Below are 22189 nucleotides of genomic sequence, written 5' to 3'. Positions count from 1 at the left end.
TCCTCTTCCTGCTGTCAGACAGCTTGCTCTAGGATGGGGGGGCAGAGCCTTCTCCTTAGTATTTATCTGCATAAATACTGTGTTTAATGCATATGATCGAATGATTGGCTGAATAAAAGGTCATGCTGAGATTTGAACCTAGGTTTATCTGATCACACAGTCTCTAATTTTACTGGTTCTACTTCACTGTCTCCCCAAACTGGGTAAACAGACTGTTGGTATAGCGTGAAGTCACGGTGAGAGAGAAATGTAGCTAGCTGCCTTAAACAACTCAGAAATCCAACAGGTTAGATGTGCTGATGATCAAGAATTCTTACAAAGTGGTAAAATAATTTAAGATTTTTGTTTTGATATTTCAGTGAAACTTTAGATATGCTTTCTAAAATCGACATCCCTGGTAGAGAAATCTATGTCTTTGAAACATGATTATAATGTATAGTAAAAATACAGTAGGAAAAAAGGGAGTCTTGTAGAATTCCTTTCTTTTTACTTAACACCTAATAAATGTTTTGGACTCATTTAAGTAGCTTTGTTCCACCTCTTTCAAAATTTGCTCTTCTGATAATATTAAGTTTATTCATTTTTCTGAATACTGACTCATTTTTCAACCTCAGAAGTTTCCACTTAAGAAGTCTGTAGGGAAGTTTTATACCCTTGATTTCCCTGTTAAATATGTGTCTCTGTTAAGGCTTCAGATATACCTACTGATTGTAAAACCTATCCTTGGCAACATTTTAACAAAGTTCTTCATTTTTTAAATCCTCCATCCATGTAAGTGCCTGTTGGTTTTTGTTTTGTCCACTTTATTTTTGGGGGGTGGGACATAAAGGCTTATTTTACTTTTTTTTATTTCAGGTTAATTTGAAGGTCCAAGAACTTGGGGGACACTATTTGCATTTGTTAGGCATAGTCCTTGTTGTAGCTGTCCTGTTCCCAGGGGTATCCCATATGCCCTTACATTGTGCCCATCAGGAGGGAGCAGCCAAGCTCTTCCCTCCTCCCCTCCTCCCCTCCTCCTCTTCTCCCTCCGCCCAACTGGAAATGAATTGAGTTTTCTCCTGTGTGGGCGTGTATTAGATGGTCTACTGGCTTCATGTTAGTGTTGAGTGCGTCAGACACATGCTTTTCCATTCTTAGGACACTTTACTAAGAAGTATGTGTTTCTGCTCCACCCAGGTTAACACAAAAGATGTAATGTCTCCATCTTTCTTAATGGTTGAATAGTATTCCATGATATATATAAAGTACAGTCTATTAATCCACTACTGGGTGGGTGGGCATTTAGGTTGTTTCCACATCTTGATGATTATAAGTTGAGCTGTAATAAGCAATCTAGAGCAAACGTTCTTATGATAAAATGACTTTTTTTCTTCTGGGTGGATGTCTAGTGATGGGACTGCAGGATCAAATATTTGAGTTCTTTGAGGAGTCTCCATATTTCTTTACAAAGAAGCCGTATTAATTTGCAGTCTCACCAGCCGTGTAAAAGAGGTCCCCTCTCTCCAAACCCACGCCACCATCTGCCGCTTTGAGACTTTGTGATGTGGTCCATTCTCACTGGGGTTAGGTGGTATCTCAAGGTGCCCACTTGATGTCATTTAAATAATCCAACTCACACATTTCCTACAGAACATTTCTGCATGCCAGAAGTTAGCTGTGAGCTGCTTGCTCTCTGGGGTTTCTGTCTTCTCCCTCTAAAATCCTTAGGGCCAGTCTGCCAGTCCTTCACCTGACATGGTCATCAGGTGCTGTGGATCCCTGTGCTGGTCCGTCCACCGCCTGGTCTCTGCACCCCCCACCCTACCCCCACCAAGCAGGCTGGTGGTGGACCTCACACTTGACATCTTCCTCTGGGGGTGTGTTGGGGGGGTCACTCTCGGCTGCAGGGTGAGATGCCACCCCTGTCCTGGGTGGTCTCTCCGGTCAAGTTGGGAGAGGTCCCGCTGTAGTCCAGGGTCCCCCTCACGCCCGCTCCTCTGCCCACAGCTCTGACCCGGCCCAGGCCGCACAGCGATGACTACAGTGCAGTGAAGAAGATCCCTCCCCGAAAGCCCAAGCGCAGCCCTGACACCAAGCTGAGCGGCTCCTACGAGGAGATCCCGGGGCCTCCCCGGCGTGCCCCAGGCCCCGCCACGCTGCAGGCCACCGAGGATGAGGCTGAGCCCGTGTACATCGAGATGCTGGGCCATGCGGGGCGGCCCGGCGGCCCCGAGCCCGACAGCCCTGACCAGGGCGAGGCGGTGTATGAGGAGATGACCTTCCTCCCGGCCGAGGACGCCGGCCTGGGCACCGTCTGCCGCGCGTCCGCATCGCCTCCCTTGTGGCCCGAGAGGAGGAGACCCACGCCCCTGGAGGACTGGGCGCCCGGTGGCCTGACCGCAGGGTCCTCCGGGGACGCGTGGGACATCCCGGCGCCCTTCCCCAACCTGCTGCCGCATCGGCCCCCACTGCTGGTGTTCCCCCCGACGCCCGCCACCTGCTCCCCGGCCTCAGACGAGTCTCCTCTGACGCCCCTGGAGGTGAAAAAGCTGCCGGTCCTGGAAACCAACCTCAAATACCCTGTCCAGCCCGAGGGTTCCAGCCCCTTGTCTCCACAGTATCCCAAAAACCCGAAAGGGGATGGTGGCAGGCCCGCGTCCCCGGGCTCCGCGACGCTTAACGGGCCCAGCAGAGTCTCCCCACCGCCTACGCCCCCTCCTCTCCCGCCACCGCCTCCCGGGCCGCCCCCCACCTCGCACCTGCCCTCCTCGAATTTCTCCTTCCCGCCAGAGATGGTTGTGGTTCACACCGGAAAGGCGATGGCAAACTCAGATCTGGCCAAAACCCATCAAAAGCCGAACTCTGCCCCGGTGGGTGGTCCATGCAGCACCTTCTCCAAGATCCCACATTCCCCGGGGAAAGCCGCCAGGGCCGAGCCCAGGAAGGCGAGCACCCCGGCCGGCTCCCCAGTGCCCTACAGCCCCCCGAGCTCCAGGCCTCTCAACAGCCCCCTGGACGAGCTAACCAGCCTCTTTAACTCTGGGAGGAGCGTGCTTCGGAAGTCTGCCGCGGGAAGGAAAATCAGGGAAGCCGAAGGTAAGCGGGACGGAAGGGCATCTCCCTTTCCCGAGTACGCGCGCACGCAGGGCCGATCGTGTGCTCTCGCGTTCATGTGTGTAATATTTTAAAAGTTCGAGGTGATTGCAGTGATCATTCAGAGCAGAGAGCAACTTTAAAAAATCTTACATGACCAATGTGGCCAAGTAGGTAGGAATTAATATTTTCTTTTTGTAGAAAAAGACATTAAAGGTTCATGGTATAGAAATGTATAGCATTAAAATTAGATTTAATACGGCATAACTTGATGAATATTTTACATAACAAGGTGAATTTTAGCTACTGGTTTATTTTTCCTGGTAATAGTTCTGATAACTTGAAAATGGTGCTTTCGTGACATTATGTTGCTGATTTCCATTTGATTCAAAGCTCCCCTCTAACAGCCTGCCTCCTCAGTTACCGCGGTACACTTGCTACCACTGGCCTTTGCACGGCTGAGAAAGAATTAAAGGAGCTTGTAACGCGGTGCCGTTTCTATCTGTCACATCTGAGTTTTCTCGAGTGACCTAGCCTGTGAGGGAGCTCAGTACTAGGCCGTTTCTTCTAGACTCAGGATGTGGCCCACTTGAAAGAGTATTTATTTTGTCTTCTTGTCAAAGCAGAATATAGCTAGCAAAAAAACAAAAAGGAAAGAAAGAAAGGAATCCTCATTAAGAAATTTTTGCTAATCTCTCGTAATAAGGTAGCAATGGACCTCTTTATCCCTTATCCAGAAAGGTCACCTTTGTGCTGAATACTCTGCTTTTGCACAGATTTTCTTTATAATCACAAAATGTAGTCATCCCCCCCCCCCCAAGTTAAGGCTCTTACACAAAACCAAAATATTTTCCCAAGGGTCTGTATTTGGGTGAAGAAGTACATTAATGTAAACCATCTTCTTGTTAAGGAAAGTTATAAGCAGTCCCTTCTGCCACAGCTTGGTGAGATCTCCTACTTCCCACCAAGGTGGGCTGCCCAACTATTAACATCCTTACTGTGTAGACAGGAAACTTCCAAGTGCAGAGGTTGAACAGCTCCCTTTGGGTCAAGTGGTGGGATTAGAAATAAGACTCTGACCTCAGGCGTCCTAACGTTATGTGTTAACCTGCTTTTTCTCCATCAGAAAATATATAAACATGAGCTTCCATTATTTGACTAGAACACTTATTTTAGGTATAAAAAACTAGAAAATCTAGAAAGCAATTTGAAGAAAAGAGAAATAAGTCTTAGCAAATGCGTGAATAACCTACTCCCTATTTATTTTTCAGACAAACAAGCTAATTGTTTGCTTAGCTAACAATTTCTTCTTAATTGTAGGCCATTAATAAATGAAATCGTACTTGTAAATAGCAGAATGTTTGTAATTTGGTAATCTGTGTTTCATTCTAAGAAACAAAATGGATAAGATAAAATCATTAAATGAACAGATTAATATTTGCTTTTTCAACTTAAAGTTTATTAAAACCTCATGAACCTCATTTTACTATAGATTGGAATTGGGTGAACTCTTCTAGAATCTTTTCAAGGAAATGAAGGTAATGAATTTCTAGACAGACCTTGTCATTGGGAAACCACTAAGTGTACAGCTCAGAGGATACTGAGAATTATAGTGAGGCTGCCAGGCATGGTGTGCCTGTTTGCTAAGTGTATTTCCCCATGGAGGCATAAACTAATATTTGGGAACACGTATCAAAATCTCCAGTAGAATATTGTTCATTTAAGTCCAAAATTATAAGACATCTGTTTTCTTATTGTGGGCTTTTACAAAATACTTTTTAACTTGAAAGATTGGATTGAGATACTTATGACTTTATGATTGGCAACTTTGGCCACTGGTACAGTAGCAAAAATAACAGAAAACTTCACACTATGGGCCAGGTCATCCCCACACACTAGATTGGGGGAGTTCCAAATGCGCAGCTGGTAGTACTTTATGGTCCGTCCTGAAGGGAAGAAGTTGGCAAATTTGCACGGCCTGTTCTCCTGGGATAGTACAGGCCATTCTTTCAGAATGTAAAAGTGGTTAAAGATAAGATATGGAAAGAAAAATAGGCAGTGCTGGTGCCAAACACAGAGCTGCTGGTGTGGTTCCTGAGGCTTACAGGTTCAATCCCGAGGCCGGTGACCCATTTTCTTCTGAATGAACTGAATGACTACAATTCATGATTTACTCCAGACTTGGTACTTCTTTCCTTTAAAGTTCTAAATCTTGTACTTAATCCTCTTTACATTTAAAGACATTTTTCTTTTTTCTTGAAATAACTTCCTTACCAGATAACCCGGTGTATGGCTGATTTATCCTCTGGACACCTAAATTGATTACAGTTCATTTTTTGTACAATTTTAATGGGGGAAAACTTTCTGCAAATTTTGCAGTAGGGGTCAAAATTTTCCCCTTGACTCTTTGAAACAGTGATCTTAGGGGGATTAAACTTCCCATTAATTTCCTGCTGTTGGTGTTCCCAGTTAAAATACACCATCCTTTAATGCACAGTGAGTTGGGGATCCGAAGCGAGGTCCTTCTGTGTGCATTTCTGCTCCACAGCCACCCTCCAAACAATCTGATTACTGAATATGCATTTTGAGGCATACAAAGCACTCAACTTCTAGGAGTCAGGGACACATATACAGAAACATAAGATTGTGTGGATGGATGTGACTGCAGTCGGTGAAGGATGCTGCAGGCAGCCGGAGCTATGGTGTCTCTGTGTGCCGGGTGTGGTCTGAATAGCCTGTTTACTCCTCCCAAGATCTGTCAGTATTTTCTACTCACATCCCCATTTTACAGATGGGAAAACTGAAGCACAAAGATATTAATGAACTTGCTCCAAGTTACTGTGCTCATGAGAGAGAACATCCCTTGGACACAGTAATTCTGTCCCTGGAGGCTCTCAGCTGCCTATGTGAGGCTGCCTCAGGTTGCAGAGGGAAAAGAGATGGAGGTAAAGGGCTTTAAAAATTAATATTTCTCACTGAAATTCAACAAGTAAGAATCACAGAGTTTGGACGCCAAGTATGTTCTTTATAGATTGTTGGTGTGTAGGCAATTCTGAACTCAGTAACCAGCCTCTTGGCCCTTAAAATTAAAATTTACTAACTGCTTAGTTGTCTGTGCCTTTCTAGGTCTAAAGACCTAAATACAGAGATTCACAAAAATTTTCATCTGATGTCATAAGACTGACATGGTTGTGTCATGAGATCTGATTATAACGGTGACTGTGAGAGTCACTGGCCTGTTCTGACCACCAGGGTGCGCCGTTACCCTGACCGGCCCCTGGCGTCAGGTTGTTTATTCTGAATGACTCAGAATAACGTGAGTGCTGTCTCAACTGGCTGGAAAAGATCAGGATGATGCGGGATTGACAAAAATGCAGTACACCTTGGAAACGTGGAGAAGAAAATGGCAGAGAGCCAGGCTGAACTGAGAAAAAGTCTGAGTGGTGTGTTTGGTTTCATTACTCTCTGATACTAACCTTAGCTTATGTGATAAATTGGTATTTTAAAGTGATGTCATCAAAAAACTATAATGTAAACTATTTCTTTAGGTGATTATTAAGCAGTTGTTTGATGTAAAATTTACCTTCAGAAAAGAGCATTTTGACATTTACATCTATTTGATGGATCTAACTCTGTGGCGCGTTACCCAGAACTGCTGGAGCCAAACAGAAACTACTGTTCACTTCAGCCATTTTTTTGACTAGGTAAACATCCCTAACAAGCATATTTTGAGTATGGAAGTCAGAGTAGTGTATAAATATACTTTTACGATAAATGAAAAGTATTTTTATTCCAAAGGACCATTTGTTTAAAAAATAATTCTTTTTCAGAGTTTGCCTTGTGAAAATGTTTAAATATATAACGGAAGTTGAGAAAAGAGGTTTAGGAACCCTCTTTGAGGCCAGTCCCATTCCAACCCTACTCCTGCCTGTGTCCCATCTCTAGTGCTGGATGCTGTGAAGTGCCTGCTAGTGGCAAACGATTTTATTAGTATGTATTTATAAATGCTGATTCTAGATGTTCTTTGTGGGGGGGAGTTATATTCTTGTTGCTTTAATTAGTACAGACCAGTCACTCCGCTTCTGTCTTCAGCAGCACGAGACTGCTATTCATGACACAAACCTGACTCTAGGAATTACTGTGTCATTTTTCACAATATAATAGGATTCTCGGGGAACAGCGCTCCATCAAAACAGCAGAGCTGGCTAGTTCTTCCATTTTGGCTTCAGCAACAGCTCTCGGCATGAACAACTCGTGCAGATAACCCCTTTGACTATGAAAAAAAAAGTAGATTTCTAAATATCATATCCAAATAGAACTACTAAAGATCGTGGATCAGAGAGACATGCGATAGCATCATAAATTCAAAAGCACGTGCCATTGCATCTTGCCAGTGTTTTATGAGGTTTAGATGCTCCCAGGCCAAATTAAGTGCCGTTCCCTACACATTGTCTGGTAACAAGAAGCAGAATGACTGACAGAAATCGGGGGTGCTCAGGGGCAGTGTGAGCAAATGGCCATTCTCTGCTCCTGATGATTGAAACAGAAGTTTCAACGTTATCATCATTTAATCTCTGACACATTCCAATGAGATGGCAGTTTGAGGAATTAATCTGCCCTATGCAGATCTCCATGTGGAATCATGGAGTGCAGGTCCTGCCAGGCACCCCCACACCCCGGCTGCTTGACTAGATGCAGACCCCATAGCACTTTATCCTGTCCAAAACAGTTCATCTTTTTTCCTCCCTTGGTGGTGATTTATTTTTGTGTTTGAGGAGGGTGGTTATGGTGAGAGGGCCTAAAGGCTCTGAAAATTATAAAAGTAATGGACAGATAAGCAGGCCTCTGGCTGACCTGACTGTCCTTCCTCATCCGCTGCTGTCTGGGTCCTTGTCCAGCACAAAGTCTCCCTCCTGTCATCCTAAGGCCATGCCTCTGCGGTCAGGAGCCCCTTCTAAACCAACACTGAACTGTCCTCATCTGCCAAATGAGTAGGTCCTTTGGGGAAGCCTGATTAGGAAGGGAAGGAAGGAAAGGAAGGGAGAAGAGGAGGGAGGGAAGAGAGGAAGGAAGAGAAGGAGGGAAGTTCCATTTCTCACTAAGTGGACATCCACCAAGGAGGAATTGTGTGATGTGTTTTCCTGGGCACTGCCAGTAAATCCAAGCTTCAGCATGAAGGGAATGCATCTACTGGGGAGAAAAGAAAGGTTTTTACTATTGTTTGGCCTTTCTGCAGTGCTCCAGAGTTTCTGAGTCTGGGACTTACAGCTACACATTTCACTGTTTCAAATTCTGCAAACATCTGGTAGAAATAAAACTTCACTCATCTGCACTTCACATTGAACACTGAATTTTTAATAAATTGATCAGGAACTAGGGCGGTGCCTATGGCTCAAGGAGTAGGACGCCTCCCCCATATACCAGAGGTGGCGGGTTCAAACCCAGCCCCTGCCAAAAACTGCCAAAAAAAAAAAAATTGATCAGGAACTAAACATACCTGTAGTATGAACCAAAGCGCTTTGTGCTCGACATTAATTGGAAAGTTTTTTTTCAATACCTAAGTATTTGTTGACAATATTAGTGACATTTCCCTCACAACTTAACACTTTCTCTCTGTAAATACCCAAGAATCCATACAGGGAAATTATGCAACCAGCAGCCTGTAACCAGACCTGCACTAACTTGCAGAGCAAAGTTCTAGTCACCCGATAAGCATTTACTTAACGTAAGCACAGGACCTGCTATGGAGAATCCAGAAGATTAGTAAGTACATCCAGCACTGCCTCTGCTTCTCACAGACCCCGTAGGAGGTGGAAAGTGTGGCCCATTTCAGTACAAGAAATCCCAGCAGAAGGGAAGAATCCCTCACCCTGGGTCATGGGGTCCACAGTTGAGCTCCCATGGCCCATAAACCCCAACAGTATACCTGCAAGGGGTTTGGGGACTGGCTCTGCAAACATCATCAGATTCCCAGGAAAAGTCTGAGCCTTGGGAAGAGTAAGCCCAGTGCAACAGACATGTGCACACACAGTGTGCTCCAGAGCCAGGCAAGAGCAGGCAGATGCTGGAGGGAGGCTGGGAAGGCCTTGTACCAGGGCAGCAGGAGGGCAGGAGGAAGGACAGAGGGGGTGGTGTGTGCGTGGAGCTCTCAGGCACGGAGGCTGGGGGCACAGGCTTTGCAGACAGACAGACGAATGCATGGTGAGATGTGCAAGTTCAAGGCACATGGTCCCTTTAGAACACGGCTATGAATTTTGAGGGAGAAGGAGACAGGGATGCTGCTTGCCTTGCAAGGGGTCAGAGCGGGCTGAGCTCCACCTGAGCTGCCTGCCAGCTTCACGACAAGGCCAGGCATCATCTCCGCTGTTGCCCTCTGTCACGTGGGAGTTCAGCCTGGACTCCTAGACTCTCTCTGACAAAGGACGCAAACAGGTGGGGGAGAAAATAAAGGAAAGCATCACAGCCATTATTGTTGGTGCACATGCAGATGACGGGGAGCCCCCGACGCCTGGTGCGGGTGCTAATGGTGGTCGCAACATTAATGGCTGATATTTGTGAGTGGCTGTCCCCCTTTGACAAGCACGCTGACATCTCTGCTCTCTCCCTTGCCCATCTGGGAGGTGAGTGGAGCAGGTGTTACCACCTCTATTTACCAGTGAGTAATCTGAGACCTTGAGGGATTAAGTGATTTCCCCATAATCACAAAAATGGAATCAGTCTCCAAGTCAGGAATCAAACACATCTCCTCTCTCATCAACTGGATTCTTTCCATTATGCCATCCATAGTCTCCAAAAACAATTGAAATTCATGGCACACAGCCTCTGAGGAAGTAGTTTCCTTATGAAGTTAAATGCAGTCTCAGGACCAGGAGATGTGGGTGGGAAGCAGCAGGTGAACCCTTTTGGCCCCTTCGGAGTGTTTCTGGGATGTTTCAGTTTTTAAAGTGAGAGAACGTCCTTCCGGAACCTCTCTGCTTACTCCTCCTCCATCACCTTCTCGAGAAACTCCTGTGCACTCACCTGCCATGAAGTGTCTATTGTATGGTCTGGGACCTACGGGACGCACAGTGGGATGGGATTATTCTCTGCAATCAAATTGTTGTTTCCTCCTTCTCATGTGCCTTGCATTGGCCTCCTTAAGATTTTGCTTGGGACTGAGTTCCTACTTACTGAAGACAAACTCGCGAAAATTGTATTCATTTGGAAAGTGTTGAAGCATCTGATTCTAGGAAGCGGCTGAGTCTTGCTGGAGACATGGACATCATTCTCCTCAGTGGGCTGTCACATGCCTCCTTGGGACCTGCCAGAAACCGAACGGGGAGGGGGCTCTGTGTCTGTGTGCTGGAACCACGGTAACAACTGTGGTTGTTATGATCAGCGTTGATGGCAAGAGCACCATGAAGGGGATGGGGAAAGACAGACACTCAAAAAATCCCTCATCATTTGTCTGCATTGCCACTTTCTTCCAAAGGCAGAAATTCATTCCTTTGTAAATTATGTGAACGTAGAAATATAGAGATACTGATAATGGTAAAGTTAGAAACATGCTGGGTAAAGACCTGGTGCCGGGCCTCCCTCTCCTCACAGTCCTGCCGTGAATATTAGTTAGACCATGACACTCGCTGTCCCAGGACTATGCTCCCCGACCAGGTCATGCCTCTCATTCTTCTCTGAACTTAGGAGCAAAACCAAGCAGAGGTTAAATGTTTAAATCACCCTGATCAAAAAGCTACCCTCTGACTTATAAGAATTCTCTTGGGAAATTACCAGAGCATATTAGCTGTAAGTCTGCAGCCGTGAGAGTGTCTGTCAGACCGGAGCTGTGTATCCAGCAGGAAGAGGTTGTCGGTTTCTAGATGAGCCATCGCATCTGGGGCGCTCTGTGATGCACCATCAGCAGGAGAAGAGTCTATTGTACCTGACACTCTGAAAATAGGGCAGTCTTTTCAGAAATGGATTATCTTCCATAACTAGTAAATATTTCCCATGCTACAACCTACTAAAGCAAGCCGCCATTGTGTATCCTGAGAATCTACACCGGATTGCAGATTAAGCTGCCACTGGGGGCTCAGACTAGCAACTCGGTGCTTTACTCCGTGAGCCCCTCCCGGCTCTCCTTAAGCAGGTTAATTAAAGCCCATCCTGGCTATCTGCATCTCACTATTGCCGCTAACACAATATCCTGGGGTCATCTTCCTTTGTGGAAAAAATGCTTAGAAGTGATGTGGTGCGAGGGATATTTCCTAAAGTGGGGCTGGGCAGGGGCCAGGCTCACTCTCTCTCAGAGACCACTGGGGAAGGAAGTTTCTTAATTCCTACAAGTGTTCAGGTCCCTCCTGCCTGATGCGAATCATTTACGGGATTAATCTCCAGATTAGCTGAGATAATTTCACACCATGGAAAGCGAGTTGTGTGCCACAGCACTTACCCAGAGCTCTGCTTCATCACAGCTGCCATGTGTCCCTTACCCCATGCTCTGCTCTGTGCCACCACAGCCAGCTGCCTTGTTCACTTACCCATTGGTTCTCAGCCTCCTAATGCTGTGGCCCTTTAATACAGCTCCTGTGGGTCATGACCCACAGGTTGGGAGCCGCTGACTTACACGCTGCTCTACTCTGTGAGTCTACATGGCCAGACTCCATGGATCCCTTGGCCAGAGCCCTATTCTGTGTCTACACAGCCAGCGGCCCTGTATCACTTACCCAGAGCCAGCGGCCATCTACTCTGTAGAGCTGTGCAGGCCTCTACCGACTCTACCCTGGTTTTGCTGGAAATCTTACTGGTCCTTTGTACTTTAACAATACTTGTTAATTGTAATAAGAGAAGAAACAGAATGCTCCCTTTTTCTTGGCAGCAGACAACTAGGTTCTGAACTTTGCAGAGCCCAGTGATGTCCAAGTGAAGTCCAGCTGGGTCGCGGCTTGCACAGATTCCGATGCTGCACTAAGTGTGCTGGGACACTTGAGAAACTGTGCTTTACCCACAGACCCAAAGACCCTTCCAGCAGTGTCTTCACACCCCAAACTCTGGCTCAGAATTAAACAGAATCTTACAAGAGAAATGTCCACTTCAGAGAGAAAGAACTAACCTAAGCCCAGTTGGTTTACCAGCATACTTCCCGGGATAATATACATGTTTTAGATTTTGGTTTACTAAGTAGTTTCCTCCTTTTATGGAGAAACATGAATAATCCAGGAAGAACTAGATGAGAATGAGAGGAGTTGCTCAGAGCCATGGGTAAGAAATGTCTCTGTCCAGGCCCTTCCATGTCACCAACCAGCGAACAACAGCTCACAGCTGTGACATTACTTGCTGAGGTGGCATCTGTTTGGTGAAATCACAGTCCTTGGTTCCAGTTCTCAGGTGGGATTACCACAGGCAGAATTCATGTGAGAGTGCCGGAAGAACCCCGTTAAAGTAGGGTGGCCCTGCTTTCACTCTGGCAGTTCACCTTTCTGAGCAAACTACCAACACCCAGCAACAGGTCCTATAGGGCCAAATTGTGTATTTGTTAAATTTCCGTGAGCATTGCATTGACTGTCTCTTAGTATTTAACTAGCTTTTCATATTTCAGTAATAAGGTCTCCTTGGATGTTTACTACATACATCACCTTTAAAATGGTCTTTTCTATCCTAAGATGTGAGCTGCAGCTGTTCCATCTTAGAGACCTTGGCTCACTCTCCATGCCGCTCCAGTTCCCTGTCACCCTGCCTGTCTGCACCACACAAGCCTTAGCATAACCAAAGACCTGCCTGGGACACTTACTTGTCAGACCAGACAAGTGAAATTCAAATTGTTAATGTCCATTTCACTGAGGGGGCTGCGGCTTCGCTGGGGGTCTCTGCCATTCACTGACCCAGCCTTGAAGTCATCTCTGATTTAGAGACCGGGGATAGGACACAGGAGAGGGGCCCTGTGCTCTCTCTATGGTGATGTGGGATCATAATAACGTCTTTTTAATATGATGATCATTAGAAAACCCAGCAATGTGGCCCAGCTGCTAATCCGAGTGCATTTCCATTTCTGTGGGGCCTGAATATGTCTTACGAACGAATGTTCTGCAATGACTTCTGAAAAAAATGTGTTCCTTTTTATCAGGTGATAAAATTATCCTATGACTTGCCTCAAGGCATGCACTTCATTCTGGGAGTTCAAATATCAGAAGTTAACTCCAGGTTAAAATGATAAAAATTCATATTTCTTATTAGTTATTTGCCTCAAGATTTCAAAGAGCTTTAGAAAAATCATTAAATGCAAGGGAACATTTCTTCATTTACTCAAAAAAATGTGTTGATTCTATTTGGTGCCAGGCATTATACAAGTTGTATGGATTTTAATGAAGAACTGTGGGCCCTGCCCAAAAGCAGCTCATCGCAGGGAAACTCGAGGAATCAGTGTGTCCAAGCAACGAGAATCGCATTTACCATGAGGCCACAAAGCACCCTTAGCCTCTGTGCTTATTAAATGCTGCATTTTTACTCAAAGCATTCTATTCTCTCTCATTTTTCAATGCTTGTCATGACCCGCTAAATTGATTTCCCAGCCCACAAATACTTCCTTTGAAACACTGGTCTAGAAGGGAGAATTTCTACGGAGAGGTGGCAAGAGAGGGCATTGAATGGACAGGACGAGAGGATGTCCACCCTTCATGCCGGAGCCCAGGGCATGCCTGAGCCTGAACATTCAAAGGATTTCTCAAAGGGCATAATCAGATTATGATTAGAGGTAACTGTACCAGACTATGTGGAATGGGTAGATTTTTTTATCTTGCTATTTCAATATTCATTTGCCTGTGAAATATATGCCTTAAAAATGATGAACTGGAAGTGATCAGTTGTCCAGCTGTATGAGAGGGGGATGCTGTGGCCTCTCCCAGTGGTCCTGGGCGAAACATGGATCCATCTGAGACCGAGCTTGTGTCCCAGTCGCTGGGTGACTGGCATCTGCTCTGATAAATTCCCACAGCAGATCAAGGGTAATTCAGTCATAGGAGCAGGTGACTTAGAGGCACAAAGAATGAGAAACTCCAAGCAGTCACCTCTCATAGAGGAGAGCACCACTAAGGCTATCAAAGACACAACCCCTGGGGCTTGTTGAGAATTTTGACAATAATAGGAGTCTACATAGATTTTTAATTTATTCTCTCAGATCTCAGAGCTGCTGGCTCCTCACCAGGCAATGTGGGCAGGGGGAGCTGTTCTTCAGCTGGGGTCCCAAGGTGCCACCACAATTCCACTAAAATGTTGAAATATCTTTATACCTGAGGTCTAAGGGTCCCCAAATCTACCCCGCTGTCTTGGGGGGCCTGGCCCAGGCCTGCCACATTTCTTCTTGGTTAAAGTATAAAGATGCTCAGAGATTAAAGCCTGTGGCTGCTTTTGTTGGTCCTGGTCTGTGCCCTTTTGTTATTAGGCGCTTTAGATCAACGGTTCTCAACCTGTGGATCGAGACCCAGGTTAACTGTATTAAAGGGCCGCGGCATTAGGAAGGTTGAGAACCAGTGTTCTAAATGGTTAAATCAGTAAGTAATTCTGAGCCGGGGAGTGCAGCAGACCCCAGCATCCAGTGCGGCCGGGATTCTCTCTTTACCTCTTAGCTTGCTCCCTCTGACCTATGGCTGTTACTGTTTTTCCAGACGACAGGCTTTCCTAGCTCACCATCCAGACTGGAGGGGTCCCAAACACTAAATCTTCCCAGCACAAGAACAGGGGCACAATCCTCCCACCTCGGCCGTCTGGGGCAAGTAAGGAGGAGACATTTACCTAAAGGACGGGCCAGCCTGGACACACACTGGGGTTCAGGGGATTCACATTACCATCTGGCATTCAGGAAACGTAAAAATAACAGCAACACGAATAACCTCCTGTGCATGAAATTGCGCCCAGGGGCCGGGGCTGGAGGCCGGGCAGCTTGTCGCTCCCTCCGTGCCCTGCCAGTTACGTGAGAAGGAGCCACTCAGGTACACGGGAAGGAAAGGGATTGAAGTGATTTCCCCCCTTTATAGCAGGGACAGAATAAATGGGCAAAAAAGGATTCAGTGAGTTAAATTTAAAAGAACATTGGCACAACTTAATTTTCTGTGCATTTCTGGGTGCTGCAAGCCTTATTTCCACTGACAGTCATTTTTTAGCTTTACTATCAATGCGCTCTGCCTCGCTCAGCACATATGTTGTTGGAGACATCACCGTTCCCTCCTCGGCTGCGTTTTCTAGCACAAACCATCTCCTCAGACTTGGCAGGGGAGTTGGTAGCAAGAGGGGAGCTGGGGACAAGCAGACATCTCCACCCAACCTACTTAACCCAGAGGAGTATTTGTGGCACTTTCTGCCACAGAAGGATACTTCAAACGTAGGTTTAAGAAGCGATTTCATAAAGGGTCGTTAAAAAGTAGGAAGGAATGCTAGATGTTTAAGTTAGTAAAATGCCAGACAATTATACTTCTTAACACACTCATCTTTTCCAAGGACCATTTTTCTGTTTCTTAAGTAATCAGTTTTCACTGAAGTATAACCAGTCAACATATGATGGGTCACAGCTGTGTCACAAGAGTAATTATCGGGGACACTAGTGTTGTATCCCAGTTTCTCCATCTCTGGGATACAGGGAAACCCTCTCTGGATTTATTTCTGCAATTACTAGCAAAGGGAGGATAAAATCTGTTTCACCATGGAGGGTCAGTTAGAACTGTGCTGTTCAAAGCACACAAAATCCAAAGTGTGCAAAATCCGGCACATCTCCTGTTCAGGCCGCTGCACTGTCACAGCTGCATGTCCCCACACCTGCCATCTTTCTTCTTGAGTTCTGGACCAACCACAGTCTCCACGGGATCCTTTACACTTGACGTTGGTATTTCAGAGAGGCACTAAGCCCGTTGTTTGAGTTATGCTATCACGAAAAAGAAAAAAGCTCACTTCCTAGAAGGTTGTTGCAGGAGAATTCAGGCAGACTCGGGAGCGAAGCCTCAGCCCTCATCTGTATTTCTTCCTCATGGGCAGTAATGTGGGGTTTTAGGGAAATCAGATATTTCAAGGGAGTTGCCCTCCTATAGGAGCTGGATGCCAGTGTCGGGTCTAACTGAGTCTGCTCCCCGTACCTACGCACCTTCCATGTGTGTGTGCAAGCGAGTTGAGCTGTAACTTCTAAATTTAAAAAACAAGAACGTGAGAAGCAGTGGGAGCGTGCCAGGCGCCTCTCTCTGCATTTGTACTTTTCCCTAACTTGGAGTAGGAAAAAACAAACACATTCCCTGCAGGCAGCAGCCGTCCTAAGGAGGAATTTTCCTATAGAGTTGCAGAATGAATTATAGCCTGTATGAGTAATGAGCTTAAAATGTATTTTCACATTTTTTATGCCTTACATAGTGCTGGCTGTATTAAGTCAGCCAAACAGCTAGAGTTTGTTTTTCTCCTGTGTTGTTTAAACCTGGATCCTACCTCAGAGAACTCCAAAATACACTCTAAAAACAATCTCAAGTTAAAGTATCTGAGAGAGAAATCATGTTTTGAAGCATTCTTCCCAAGGCAGCATTCCACTGTGACCTTTGTTCTCACTCCCTCTGACCTTTCTGTGGCTTGTGATACCGTCACCCCCCTGCATTACTCCCCCCCGCCCCCGCCCCTGCCCCCCGCCCCTGCCTCGGCCACCGCTGGCATCCTCGTCCTCCCTGCCCTGGGCCTGCACCTGCTTCTCTGTCCCCTCCAGTGCTTGGTCATCCGCCTGCTCGCTCCTGAGTGGCCCTCCTCCTTACTCAGAGATCTTTCAGTCTCTCCAAGACATTTTGCGTTCAGTAGTTCTTGTTCAAAACATTATCCTCAGTTTGCTCCTTGGACACGATACTGTCACTTCAACGTCAGGACGCAAAAGCTCAAGGTCATCCCCTCCTGGCATGTGGCTCTTCCTCAGAACAGCAGCAGTGCACTCTGAGTACTCCCAGTCCCCAGCTCCCTCCCTGGGATCCTAGTCCAGCACCTCCTACCCAGGCTAAGCCCTCCTGCTTTTCTGCTTCTCATCTCTCCTTGAAGCTAAGCTAGCTGTGTGCTATTTTTTTTTTTTTTTTTTTTTTGCTAGATTAACTTTTTTAAAATACATTCTTCTTCCTATCACACCCATGCTCAGAATACTTGCTGGAACCCACCCCGGTGCCTCATCAGTGCCAGCTCCTGCGCCCACTTCCCCCACTTCCAGGGCAGCTGTGGGCAGAGCCTCCTGCCTGCGCCCCCCCCCCCCCACATTCTGCCCATACTTCAGAATCCAGCGTTTTTTCCTTCTGCCCACACAGCAGAGGCTCACCTGGCTCCTCAGCCCACCCAGGTATCTCCTGTGAATTCCTGGGGCATTTGGCATAGCTGAGTGAAGCCTGAGAAGAGCCACCGTCAGGATGCAGGCCAGATGTCCCTCTCACTCAGCCTGTGCTGGCCTGGGAAGTGTCAAAGGCTCAGGAAGTAACTAAAACCATGGAGCCCTCTCGGAGCTGAGCAGGATGGGGTCTCACAATGACTAGCTGCTCGGCCTTGCCCACTGCCGAGATGCCCGAGAGCCGCCCTGTCATCTGTGCTTCTCCTCTCTGCACTGACCAGATCGCTCCCTAAATCCCTGGGCCAGCCCCTCTGGAACGAGCGTCTTTGAGGCATCATTTCTTACAAATGCACATTCCTCCAAGCTCTGAGCTAGCCGCCCTGTGCAGTTTGGACCTTGTAGGGCTTTAGTAATACTTACTGGAGCCATGGGAACCCTCCTGATTCAAAGGAGAAGTCCAGCTCTCCAGTTCCCCAGAGTGGCCTCCCAGTCAAGGACATCTCCCTGCTTCCCCAGGGTGGACCAAGGACTCTGCCTTTGGATAGGTTTCTTGTAGCCCATCAACTGTGACTTATCTGGACCACCCACTGTGCTCCTCAAGGCCCCAGATTCCCACAGAGGCATCTTTCTCTCCTGAGCAGGAAGCTTCTCTCCACCCCTGCAGGTCCTCTGTCCTTCCCTCCTGGGCCACCATCCCCTCCCTGTCTTCCAACAAAACCATGTCTCTGTTCGCTCTCCCAGACATGGGACCTGCTGTTAACTCATGCGCTGCCCCTCCCATACCAGGGCGACCTTGTGGGATGGTCCTGTGATGCTGTGAGGAGCTGGGTGGTCCCACATCCCTTTCCAGGCCAGAGGCAATGCTGCTGTGTCATCACATCCACTGAATGAGAAGGAAGGGTGGGTCCTGTTAAAACTGCACTCTGGAGATGAGGTGACATGAGCACTAGTGCCTAAGGACATTGGTAGTGGTCACACTGGGGATCTGGTGGCCAGAGGCCAGGGATGCCATGGAGTGTCCTGGGAGGCACAGGTCCTAACACCCAAGAATTGCAATGTCTGGGGCCCTGAGGTTGAGAACCCTTGTCTTAAAACATTAGGTAGACCATGCCATTGCCCGAGTTGAACCTCTCTGATGGTTTCTTAGTTGACTTACATTAAATTCCAAAGGCTTCTGAGGCTGGGAGGACCCTCGAGACTTGCCTGCTCACCTGTGCTTTGTCCACCTACACTCCTTTGCCCAGACCGCATCTGCCCCGCCAGGCCCCTCAAGCCTCCCTCCTCCAGGGCCCAGGCCAGTGTGGGAGCTCGGCATTGGGTTCAGGGCTCGGCTCCACCTCCTGCCCCCAGCAGAAAGGTCTCCGGAACCCTTCTGAGAAATATTGTCCTTCCCCATGCCAGGTCCGGATCTGTCCCCACTCCTTGCTCAGTGTCCTGCACCGTCCCCCTCACTGCACGGTCATGGGTCCCCGGCGTCCTGCACCGTCCCCCTCACTGCACGCTCACGGGTCCCCGGCGTCCTGCACCATCCCCCTCACTGCACGCTCACGGGTCCCCGGTGTCCTGCACCGTCCCCCTCACTGCATGCTCACAGGTCAGGCATTGGCTTTCTGCCCCCTTCCACAGGGAGGCTGGCACCACAATGCAAACACGACATCTGGGTATTCTCAGTGTCTGCAACAGTGCCTGGCATGTGGGAGGTGCTCAACAAATACTGGATGGAAAAGAAAAAGAATATCAATATATGAGTTATTGTAACACTGCTACAGGAACTTTGCTTTCTGAGAGGAGCTACACCCTTCATAACTGCTACATGGCTGACGAGTTTATAAATGAATAATTCACACAAATGGAGCGTGGTGAGACCGTGCACCACTGGAGTCCTTTCTCCCCGTGCCATTCACATGCGATTATCGGAAACATACGAAAGCATTTTCGGTGTTAATTGTACCTTTGAACTCCAGTCTTTACTTATTTAAAATCACAGGTAAGGAAAAGATCACCTTGCAGGAGGTGAACACTCTCTATCATTCAAAGGACCAGAGCTGTGTGTTTTCGACCTAACCCTGTTAATTTATGAGAGAAAGACATGGAACTTGAAATCCATCCCTGACTCCGATTTGAGAATTCACATATTTCACCCTTGACCTACCAATTATCAATATGTAAGGTCAATACATACTTAGTTTAAAAAAATCTGCCTTTACATTGCTTAATAAACCTTAGTATCAGGAAATTAAAACCAGCTGGGTGAGTGCCTTTCACATACTTCACCTCTCCTGTGGCTTGGGTGCGCAGAGGGGGTTCACCAGGAGTCCAGGGTGTGGGGGTTCTGCACTCTGTCACCCCCAGCTCCCCACCCCTTCCAGGTCCAGAGAGACTCAAATGATGCACAAACAGCACTTATAAGATTTTGTTAAACACATACTTTGATTGATTTTCTCATTTTATTTTATTTATTTATTTAGACAGAGTCTCAAGCTGTCACTCTCGGTAAAGTGCTGTAGTGTCACAGCTCACAGCAACCTCAAACTCTTGGGCTTAAGCAATTCTCTTGCCTCAGCCTCCTAAGTAGCTGGGACTATAGCCACCTGCCACAACGCCTGGATATCTTTGTTGTTGTTGTTGTTATTGTAGTTGTCCTTGTTTCAGCAGTCCCGGGCCAGGTTCAAACCTGCCAGTCTCGGTGTATGTGGCCGGCGCCCTACCCACTGAGCTACAGTGCCAACTATTTTCTCATTTTAAATAAATGTTTACTAAGAAGGGACATGAAGAAAGGGGCTTCAAGATGGATGGGAGGAAAGCCTGGTCTGCTGAACAAGGAAGTCTGGAGGGGCCCTCGGAGCATTCCCCACTCCGCACCTCTGGCCAAAAAAAGGGGAAGCACATGGGTGTGAGAGAACCCAGGTCACCAGTGACCAATAGCAAGAGACAGTGATCAATGACCAATAGAAAAGGGCAACAATTCCCAGAGGTGCCAAGAGGCCAGTGGACACTCACAGCTGGTTTGGATGGAGAGGAGGAGGGCATTGCTGCCTCCTCCGCTGCTCTGGGCCTGCGTCTCCCTCCCTTCTGCTCCCTCAAGAGAGGCCTCCTGACTCAGGGAAGTGCTCTGAGCTCTCTCTTTGTTGCACTGACACTCAGGCAGGTCACTGTCCTGTCTTCTGCCCACACTGCCTGGGCCTCTCCAATTTTATTTTTAGATTCCACTCACTTTTGCCTCAGTTGAACTTTCCAGCTCAGCCAAGTAATCAAACCAGGTCAACTGGGTTTGGGGAACCAGGCCCTCCAACCTCAACCTTCATGTCACTCCCTAAGTGTTCCCTGTCACCTCTGTCCTTTCCTTTGAGGCAACCAGTCGTGCACACTTGCATTGCTCCACACAATAAAATCCTCAGCCCTGCAGCGTCCACACTCACCTGGGGCAGGACGGGTGTGGCATCCACACACACCAGCACAGGATAATGGAGTTGTTTGTATTGACACAGAGATTCCCTAGAACTCTTCTCACTAGGTTACAGCTCAAATGAAATGTGAAGTTCATACTTGTATTTAATAATCACACCCTAACATAGAGAAAGGCCAAGGCTTTTTCTTTGAGTCAGATCCTGACGTGATTCATTTCCCTGGTACCTGTGAAAACACCACCAGGTAGAGGTCACAGAGAAACCCTGTTCCAGGCTAAAAGGAAATACCACAGGCTTCCAAACAGCTAGTGTGACGGTGGCCCAGCCGCAGCCCACCACTGACCTGCGCAACCGCTGTTTCACCAGATGCAGATGAACACAAATGTCTCAGAGATGCCTTTAAATACCACGCAGGACTTCACAGGGCCCACTTCCTTACTCGATTGTGTTAATTCATTGAGAGTCTCAAATGTTTTCTTTTGCTGTGACATTTCTGCATTCTCAAAACCTTGATGGCTGCCACCGGGAGAGGTGTGAACAGGCTGGATGACTGGCGGCTCTGTGTTGTCCCCAAATCCTGCACCAAGTGTGTGCCGTGCACATGAACTTTCACAGCAGAGACCTCTGACCCTGTTCTGATTTATTACTGTTGTCATCACTGCTGTGCTAGTTTGGGGTCAAAGGCGACTTTTGCAGCCCTTCGGCCCTGAGCTACCACTTTACACCCAAATCCAATGATGGAGGTTTCTGCATTTGCCCTGGATGGGTTTGCATCTGGAGGTTAACAAGTTGGGGCACAGACATCTTTACGTGTTTGGATCTAACTGGGAGTGAGGTGTTTATGAGCAGAGGCTGACACATAATTTAGTAAGCCAAGATCCCTGGTTACCAGGCACGGAGGAGAACCCCAGGGCAGATGTCTGTACTGGTGGGCAGCTCAGCTCTCTTGCAGCTGCTGGGGGACAGGTTTTCTTTCAGTCTGGAGTTCCCAGTTCATTAACGCCGAGGCCTGGGTGATAACAAAGTCACAGAGGAGAAGCCGGCCTTATCCTTTACATCAGCAGATGAAATAAGGAGGGAGAACTTCACTGCAGGCGCTGAGCGTGAAGGAATGAGAGTGGGTGGACGGTGGAAGCCCCAGGCCTTGGTCTGGGTCCAGCTGCTACGCTGACTTGTTGGGAAACGTTTACCCAGAGATTAACCTCCCAAAGTCTCGGTGACCTCATCTCAAAAATAGGCCTTCAAGTGACAACACTCAAGATTATTGCAGAAAGGAGAGCTAAGTCACGTGCCACGTCCAGCAGGGAGTTGGAGCATTATGAGCACTGGGGCCGATGGTGGCCCATTGTGAGCACTGGGGCTGATGGTGGTCACATTGTGAGCACTGGGGCTGATAGTGGTCACATTGTGAGCA

At 47.4% G+C, this 22189-nt stretch overlaps 1 protein-coding gene across 1 annotated transcript in view; it reads left to right on the top strand.

The window, feature by feature from the left end:
- Positions 1-22189, top strand: part of MYO16 (myosin XVI) — a 407489-nt gene that overhangs the window by 341954 nt on the left and 43346 nt on the right. The window contains exon 28 of the mRNA XM_003800011.3: positions 1987-3075. Within this exon, the coding sequence (XP_003800059.2) occupies positions 1987-3075 (1089 nt within the window). The remainder of the gene's footprint in view (positions 1-1986; positions 3076-22189) is intronic.

This window comes from Otolemur garnettii, unplaced genomic scaffold (assembly GCF_000181295.1).
Source record: "Otolemur garnettii isolate 467f Iridium unplaced genomic scaffold, OtoGar3 scaffold00161, whole genome shotgun sequence".
NCBI classification, from domain to species: domain Eukaryota; kingdom Metazoa; phylum Chordata; class Mammalia; order Primates; family Galagidae; genus Otolemur; species Otolemur garnettii.
Note: the sequence above shows the minus strand (reverse complement) of the source record. Positions and strands in the feature narration are given on the sequence as shown.